General features: G+C 43.6%; 1 protein-coding gene across 1 annotated transcript in view; it reads right to left on the bottom strand.

The window, feature by feature from the left end:
• Window positions 1-503: 503 nt before the first annotated feature.
• LOC124389594 overlaps window positions 504-9,280 on the bottom strand; it is a 27,291-nt gene continuing 18,514 nt past the window's right edge. The window contains exons 2-4 of the mRNA XM_046854958.1: window positions 1,651-2,099; window positions 700-761; window positions 504-612 (exon numbers count right to left, since the gene is read on the bottom strand). Coding sequence (XP_046710914.1) covers window positions 504-612; window positions 700-761; window positions 1,651-2,099 — 620 coding nt within the window. The remainder of the gene's footprint in view (window positions 613-699; window positions 762-1,650; window positions 2,100-9,280) is intronic.

Genomic DNA, 9,280 nt, shown 5'->3' with positions numbered 1-9,280 from the left:
TATTTCTTTTATAGATACAATCATTGGTAAGTATTTTATAAGACGACAAACTTTATGTGGATTCTGGAGATTTGTACTAAAACCTGAATTGGTGACTGATGTCTGAAAGTACATAGAAATGTTGTTGTTGTAATGTTTACAGCAGGATCTGTTGGCAGCAGCATTACACCAGAACAAACCATCATCTAAATCTGTAGGCAGTATCACCACTCTGCAAATATGATGCATCAGCTGACTATCTGCACTGGTATCGAAAAAGCCTCAATCAGGACCATCTACAAATTAAATCACTAGAGCTGAACAAACTGACTCAAGGCTATCCATCAAACTTCAGGAGAAAAGCTGTTCACCTGTTTCACTTAAATACAGTTTCATTTCCAGACCCCAGTATTTACAGCATCCCACAGAGGGATGAGTTTGCTTGGGAAACAGATGAGGACCAGCGTAGACCAGTGACCGCCATTTTGCGCCATGCTAACATGTTTTCTCTGGAGGGAACGTGGTTAGACTCCATTCAGAACTCTGTCTATAATCTTCCTGGTGGACTCCAGATGGTCACCCGAGTCTTCACACGTCGCGCAATCTCCTGGCTGAGTCATTTGGGGTTCTTTCCTTCTCAACAAGAGGCCGAAACACCCATAGTTTCCTGCTTACGACCTTCGTCATGCAACGCACTACTGTAACATACTACACCATTACCTTAGGAGGCTATGTTCTATGGACAACGGAACCAGCAACACATCGGGATTGGCACTGTCGCCCTATCCTGATTCACAGATATCGCACATTATGCGGACTACATTGTTTAATTTCGATTTTCATTTTGTTCATGTGTCCCATATTTAACTGCATGTACACCCACGACTAAGGATGACCTTGGTGGTGATTCCACTGTCGCGCCACTGGCGGGCAGAGTGGGAATTTTCCCTGGCATGTTTGTCTACAGGGTTTTTCGCCCACTCCTAGTTCATCGATGTTGTGGTTTGGCGTACCCATTAGTGTGAGGGTGGGAGTAATGTCGATCTTATAATGTTGCATTGTCGATCTTAATCATTTTGCTTTTATTTCTTTTACTTTTTGTTTTTGCTTTATTATTCTTTTCAACACACGAGTGCCTGGTAAAGTGCTAGTAACCTCTTCCAGGGCTCCAACAAGACCCCCTGCGATACGCAAAGTATCTGGGTCAGAAGAAAACTACATGTGCCAAAGAAGTCAAAGACTTTTACTTTGTTCTACTGCTGTATTACATGACATGTATGATTGAGAAACGGTTATAAGTGGTTATAAGCGGAATGTGAGACTATAAAGTCTCAGAGGGGGGAGTAATGTCGAGGAAAATATTTTAATCAACCATATCTAGCGTGTGTTATAATCAAACTAATATTATCAAACTAAATTAACCTAATTAACTTAATAAAGCAATATAGAACTTATTAGATATAATAGATGTAGTTTGACAAAACCTATTTGATCTATATGTTAATCAAACCTTTATTTACATCAAGTATTAATAATAATAATAAGGTATTTACATGTGTGAGTAGGATAGAATCTGACTAAATGTTATGAGTGTATGGAATAGGCAAAGAAGGACAGGAAACAAACTTGAGGGAGATTAAGCATCTTTATTGAAATAGCAAGGCGACGGGCTTCAGCAGCTGCAGGAGACATGTAGGAGTAGCTAGGCCCAAGGCCTGGGGAAGACACAGAAGCATGGGCAGGAGACATGAAAGAGCGGCTTGGCCCGAAGCCAGGTGAAGGCACAGGAGCACGGTGACTTGGCAAAGCAACAGGAGACGTAGGGGAATAATCAGTGGGAGACCAGTGTGAAGGATAGGGAGAAAACTGTGGTGTCGTGTCAGGGAAGTAGGAGCATCCGTGACGGCTGTTGAGCTCAGGAGAAGTCTGTGTGCTCTTGTCACGCGTAGAAGTGCTCTGCACAATGCGAGGAGGCAGGAAGGCATCCTCAGGGACACTTGGGCTGGAAAGATGTTCAAGAAAATGAGTAAGCTCAGCGGCAAGTAAGGAGAGCTGAAACTGGCGAAATTGTCGGCGAAGAATGCCCAACTGAGTCGTTCTGGGAGGCAAACGTGGTGGAGCTGAGCAAAAGAGACCAACAGAGATAAGATATTAGACAGGGTCAAATCACGGTGACTACGGGCATAAGCAAAAGATAACACTCATGCAAGAAAAAGATTCTACACACTGTGTAACATTCAGTTCAGAATGCACAATTAAAATATAACCTAGGCGCATACAACTATTAATTAAAAGTATTATAATCAAGCACAGTATACAAACAATGATATAACTCAATTAAATAAAAGTAGAATAGCAAAACAGCATTATAAAAAGAATAAAGCATAACACTTACCCATTGCAAATGCAGGAAGACAAAATAGGCCGCAAAAAGGTTGTTCACACTTGAGAGACTGAAGAACGTATGGTTGAACTCAGAGAAAAATAAGGGCTTTATACTCACTCATATTTTTTTTTTAACATAAAGTTATGGGCCGTAAATAAGGGGAAACGGGAAAAAGACAGGAACCCCAAATATGGTGTTGTTTGGGAGAATAGAAGCCAAGGCCAAAGATAAGGGGAACTAGGAAAAGAAGACAGAAATGGAAGAGAAGGCAGAAAATGGAAGATAAGGGGGAAAAGAAGACAGAAATGGAAGAGAAGGCAGAAAATGGAAAATAAGGGGAATTACTCAAGGTCAAGGAATAAAAAAAATAAAAAGATACGGTGGCTACAGGGTATAAATATGAGCGTGAAACAACAGTCAGTGTACTTCCTCACTATGGCGTGCTCTATCATTTGTTGATGTGCTGTTCATTTTGATGTGAAGTACCCACCTTCTACTGAGCTCTTTGGAACGTGCATGGAAATAAATAAGTTTTGCTTTTACTCATCCAGGACTGAGGATCCTTCATTGGCGGTTTGTGTCTATTATATTTGTGTTTTTTCTAGAATTGGCTGGGCATTATTGGGAATCCTCTGAGCAAAGAAATCCACTGATGTGTCGCCTCAGAGACGGGCTCTGAGTTCCGACAAGACCCCAACACAGGGTTATGGAGAAGTATTGATGGAGTGTGGGTAGCACCATTAGCTCTTTTACCGAAGCTCATTACTGAAGCACATGGGGTAGATCACTGTAATCGTAGGGAGACCATAGACACAATCCGAAGGAATTGGTGGTCGCAATATCTGGCCAGTATGGTGGACAAATTCCTGAGGTCCTGTGAGCTATGTGCAGCACGAAATGTCAGGAAACATTTCACAGCACCAATCAGTCACATTCCTGAACCAAGGGGACCATTTCGACATTTGATGATGGACTTTGTGGACATGGCAGATAGAAAGGAAGGGAAAAGATACATCTTGGTAGTAATAGATCGTTTTAGCAGATGGGTTGAGGCAACAGCTACTGCCAAGAATGACGCAAAGACTGTAGCTAAGTTTTAATCAGGAAGTGATTCCAAGGTTTGGGATACCTGACAAACTGAGCTCTGACAATGGACCACATTTTGTAAATAATGTGATCAAGGCAATTTCAGAAGCTTTGTGTATCAAGCAAAGAATGGGGTGTGTTTACCATCCACAGTCACAGGGAATGGTTGAGAGAGCAAATGGAGTGTTGAAGGAGAAAATAGCAAAAATTTGTGCTAGCACAGATCTGAATTGGGTACAAGCTCTTCCACTGGCATTGATGAAAATGCGCTCTCAAACAAATCGCAACACACACCTGACACCACATGAGTTGCTGACAGGACGACCCATGCCAGTTGCTTTTACACAAGGACCTTACACAAGCTCCTCACTTGAACAACTTGAAGCAGACATGTCTAGTTATTGCAAACATCTGACGCAAATACACAGAACTTTATATTCACAGGTTCGTGAAGCCACACACGGAGCACAGGTTGACGAGCCACTACAGCAGGTGCAACCAGGTGACTACGTGTATATCAAAGTGTTCAAAAGGAAACACTGGAGTGAGCCACGCCGTGAAGGCCCATTCAAGGTGGTACTAGCAACTCCTACCGCAGTCAAAGTAGAAGGTAAGGAATACTGGTATCATCTTAACCATTGTTGCAGAGCTGCTGTGAAAGGACCAGAGTGGAGGAAATCTCGGGCTGAGTTGGCACACTGCGCCCACTCTGACGACTCAGAGGACGACGACGACGACGCAGGCTCAGCACAGGACAGGGGACCAGCATACAGGACGCGTGCCAAAACCACACAACCACGGCCAGTTGAAGGAGAACCGAGGCCAGGTTGTTCGTATCAGGTTGATTCACGACCACCACATGACACACTAGACTCTGACAAACTAGAAGAAACTGTGCAGAGACTACTAGGCAGTGAAGAAAACACTGTCACTCCACCTGAACAGTTTGACACTCTTAATCTACAAGATCTAGTAGACTTAGATATCGATCTACCTGTGGAACCATGATGAAAAATTCCCTAAAGTCCAAACAGACTCTTACCAAAAGACACTGGGCAGTACTCGTTATGGCTTTAGCAGTATGGTTCATTTGCCCTTACATTTTCATTAACCGTTATTTACATCATCCAGCAGATATATCAGTCCTTTGTCCAACATTTCCTAAATAACTATTCCCAACCCGCAGCAGGTCCAGAAAGTCGCACAATGTCCACAAATAGATACAAAGGTCTAAACCACTAGGGTCTCTAGGTCACCTTGCTAAAACTAGTCTCACTTCAGAACAGGCTACAAAGGTTTCTGTACATATGGCCAGAAACGTGCTTGCAGAACAATTCCGGTGTGCATTGGGCCTTTTAAATAACACTAAGGTCCTGCCATCCTTTCCAGTAACTGCACAACATATGTTTATAACATACACTATATCCCTTTTTCATCCCTGCAACTCTACAGAGATAAATAATACTCCTGAATACGAGATGAGACTTGAGGCTCGAATGACCGACACGGATAAAGAAACAGACATTATAGTGGTCACAGGAGTACCCCACAGAGTTATACCTCGCATATTAGGCACCCGCAGTTGTGTTGATATTACGCTTCTATGGTATTTTGGTTTTCCCCAAGTTGGGATCCCGCATGGCACATTTGAAAGAACCTCAGTAGAATCTTTAGCGTATGGGGATGTTTTGTATAAAATTCTAGTATATGTCCCTAACTGGCAGGAAGGGATGAACTTACCTAGAATACAATTTAGTTTCAGATACAAGAACCCCAACTATCCCTCTAATCCAAAAGCCCCGACCTGTTTCAGATGTGCGGAAAGGATCAATGTGACATCAGTAAAGCAATATGCTGAAACTACAAACATTCAGCCAAACCTTAACCTGTACAGACAATGGTTGGTAGATTCAGGGCGTGCAGCAGTGCCCCACTCTACATGCATTGTATGTGACAGAAGATCTCGACGTCCACCTCGTGTTATGCCGACAGTAGGGCTAGAGGCATGTGACAAAGCACCTTATAACACCACTCATCTTTGCCCAGCTATATGTTTATTAGGTTCAGCTGCTGTTGATTATGGTGCCAACTGGATGCGCTCACGTAGTGCTGCGTGCGATTATCAGCCCCTGGCTACGCTTAGTAATGATGATTTGCGGGTGGTTGTGCATCCGGGACAAACTTTCCCGTTGTGCCTTCGCGCAAGAGGAGTGGTTACTGTAGGATCACTGCCGGAGGCGGCATGTGACCAACAGATTGATGCAGCGTTCCACATACTTAACTTAAAACAGTCTTGTAATTCCTCCACACGAAGGTGTGATTCACATAGTCAATTTCATGTCCCAAGCTTGAGAAGAGGCACACTGCCCCTAGCAGACATATTTTGGTTCTGTGGTGGAAATGAAGTGCTGCAGGTTCTACCGAGCCTATGGCATGGTCGCTGTGCACCGGTAGTTCTAGAAGGACGCCTCATTGTCATGGCGGTAAATGAGACCCTTTAAATGACCTGGTGAGGTCAAGACGACGTCAAGCACTCTTCAGGATGACGTTGAAAAAACTCTGTTATCTAGTATCATGAACAATTATAAGGACAAGTATCTCACAATCACTAATAAATCTAGGTTACCCTCATGGGGCCCGGATCCTGAAATCTATATAAGTTGGAAGGGCACACCAGTAGGTGTTCCGTTGAATTTGCTGCCCTAGATAAAGGCGCCCAAGGCATTGACAATGTTTCTCCTTGGATCCAAGTAGATCGTAATATGGCCTGGATAAATTATATTTGGTACAACCAACAACGTTTTATCAATCACACAATTGAAGCCTTGAAACTGATATCAGAACAACTTCACGCCACTACATTAATGGCTGTGCAGAATAGATTCGCTATTGACAAAATGCTTGGACCAGACCAAGGTGTATGCCATCTTATCGGGGAGGACTGTTGCACGGTTATTCCTCTTCACACTGGCTCTGCGGGTCCGCTACACGCTCTACTAGACCGCATGGCGAAAGCTCGTGATGAAATGGTCTCCAATAATGCGAAGGAATCCGCACTTACCAGTTGGCTAGGTTGGTTTTTTTCTTCAAACTGGTTGGCGGGACTAATACGTATTGGAACTACGCTTGCCATTATTCTTGCAGCCGTGGCATTTTTGTTTGCTGCGAATACCTTGTCTCCGTGCTCTTATCAGCAAGACTGTGCACTCACTGTTCGGACAATATGTACAGCTCCCAATGACGGCTGTTATGGAGCAGGAATCTACTACAGAACACATCTATGCTGCTATGGACCATAACGTCTACGTGGACATGAAAGCAGATTTTTTGGGTTTAAACAAAGGACAAGAATAACGTACACCAAACATATCCTTTTAATATGTATATAGATATATATCTGTCTAGCCATCTATCTATCTGTGCTTGATTATTGATCTTGATGCTAATAACATACCCGTGGAGGTTTACTTCTATATTTCCCACTTTCATGGCAAATGCTTTAGGTCGTTGCTTGTCCGCATTATGTTGTATGAACCATGTTGTTGTTGTGAGTTTTACATGTTGTGTGCAGGAACATGGCTGGTGAACCCAGGTGGCTACAGCCGAATCTGCGACTGTTTCCTGGTGTGTGTGCATTCGCAGAAACATGTTATGAGGGTTATCGCTTCGCCTTCGACACATTCAGGGGTCCCTGTGAGGCGTGTGCAGCCCTAACTTATGACCATCAGACACATTGCTTGTGGTGCCAAGACGGTGACGACTGTCCTTTGGGTGACCGGTGCCATGATGGACCCCATGAGTGGTTCGGTTTTCCTCCGCAGAGGGATGAGTTTGCTTGGGAAACAGATGAGGACCAGCGTAGACCAGTGACCGCCATTTTGCGCCATGCTAACATGTTTTCTCCGGAGGGAACGTGGTTAGACTCCATTCAGAACTCTGTCTATAATCTTCCTGGTGGACTCCAGATGGTCACCCGAGTCTTCACAATACGTCACGCAATCTCCCTGGCTGAGTCATTTGGGGTTCTTTCCTTCTCAACAAGAGCCCGAAACACCCATAGTTTCCTGCTTACGACCTTTGTTATGCAACGCACTACTGTAACATACTACACCATTACCTTAGGAGGCTATGTTCTATGGACAACGGAACCAGCAAAACATTGGGATTGGCACTGTCGCCCTATCCTGCTTCACAGATATCACAAGCGTGCCAGAGACTCAGAGGTAATTTCATTGCATGGTAGACGCCCGTCTAAAATGGTACAATGCTGTGTGGTTCGCACTACGGACTGGTCGCCATATATCCGCTCCGTTACCTCATTGGATTAAGCGGTTGTCGCCTGTTTCATAGCTCTACCACATTTCTGCGGACTACATTGTTTAAGTTCAATTTTCCTTTTGTTCATGTGTCTCATATTTAACTGCATGTACACCCACGACTAAGGATGACCTTGGTGGTGATTCCACTGTCGCGCCACTGGCGGGCAGAGTGGGAATTTTCCCTGGCATGATTGTCTACAGGGTTTTTCGCCCACTCCTAGTTCATCGATGTTGTGGTTTGGCAGTAATGAGGGTGGGAGTAATGTCGATCTTTAGTATGTATGTTAGTCGATCTTTAGTATGTATGTTAGTATGATTTTGCTTTTATTTCTTTTAATTTCGCATTTTTTCATTTTATGTTAGTATGATTTTGCTTTTATTTCTTTTAATTTCGCATTTTTTCATTTTCAATTTGGCATTTTGATCACCGTGGATATTAAGCCTTAATGGACCTTTTCCTTGGACCAACATATTCACGTGGATATCAACACACGAGTGCCTGGTAAAGTGCTAGTAACCTCTTCCAGGGCTCCAACAAGACCCCCTGCGATACGCAAAGTATCTGGGTCAGAAGAAAACTACATATGCCAAAGAAGTCAAAGACTTTTACCTTGTTCTACTGCTGTATTACATGACATGTATGATTGAGAAACGGTTATAAGTGATTATAAGTGGAATGTGAGACTATAAAGTCTCAGAGGGGGGAGTAATGTCGAGAAAAATATTTTAATCAACCATATCTAGCGTGTGTTATAATCAAACTAATATTAATCAAACTAAATTAACCTAATTAAATATAGAACTTATTAAATACAATAGAAGTAGTCTGACAAAACCTATTTGATCTATATGTTAATCAAACCTTTATTTACATCAAGTATTGATAATAATATTAATAAGGTATTTACGTGTGTGAGTAGGATAGAATCTGACTGATATGAGTGTATGGAATAGGCAAAGAAGGACAGGAAACAAACTTGAGGGAGATTAAGCATCTTTATTGAAATAGCAGGGTGTGTGAGGTTCTGCAGCAGCAGGGGACATGAAGGAGTAGCTGAATCTAGGCCCAGGTGAAGACACAGAAGCATGGGCAGGAGACATAAAGGAGTAGCTTGGTCCAGGGATGGGTGAAGACACAGGAGCACGCTGGTTTGGCGGAACAGGAGATGTAGGGGTATAATTAGTGGGAGACCAGTGTGAAGGATAGGGAGAGAACTGCGGTGCTGTGTCAGGAAAACAGGAACATTCGTGACGACGGTTGAGATCAGGGGAAGTCTGTGAACTCCCATCACGCGTTGTAAAGCCCCGCGCAATGCGAGGAGGCACGAAGGCATCAGCTGGGACACTTGGGCGGGAGAGCTGTTCTAGAAAATGAGTAAACTCAGCAGCAATTGAGGAGAGCTGAAATTGGCGGTACTGTCTGCGAAGAACAGCCAAGGCCGATGGTCTAGGAGGCAGGGTGGTTGAGCTGATCAGCGTGGTGGAGCTGAGCAAAAGAGACCAAATGAGA

Source organism: Silurus meridionalis, chromosome 8 (assembly GCF_014805685.1).
Source record: "Silurus meridionalis isolate SWU-2019-XX chromosome 8, ASM1480568v1, whole genome shotgun sequence".
Classification (NCBI taxonomy): domain Eukaryota; kingdom Metazoa; phylum Chordata; class Actinopteri; order Siluriformes; family Siluridae; genus Silurus; species Silurus meridionalis.
The sequence above is the reverse complement of the archived record's forward strand: the minus strand, read 5'-3'. Positions and strand labels throughout refer to the sequence as shown.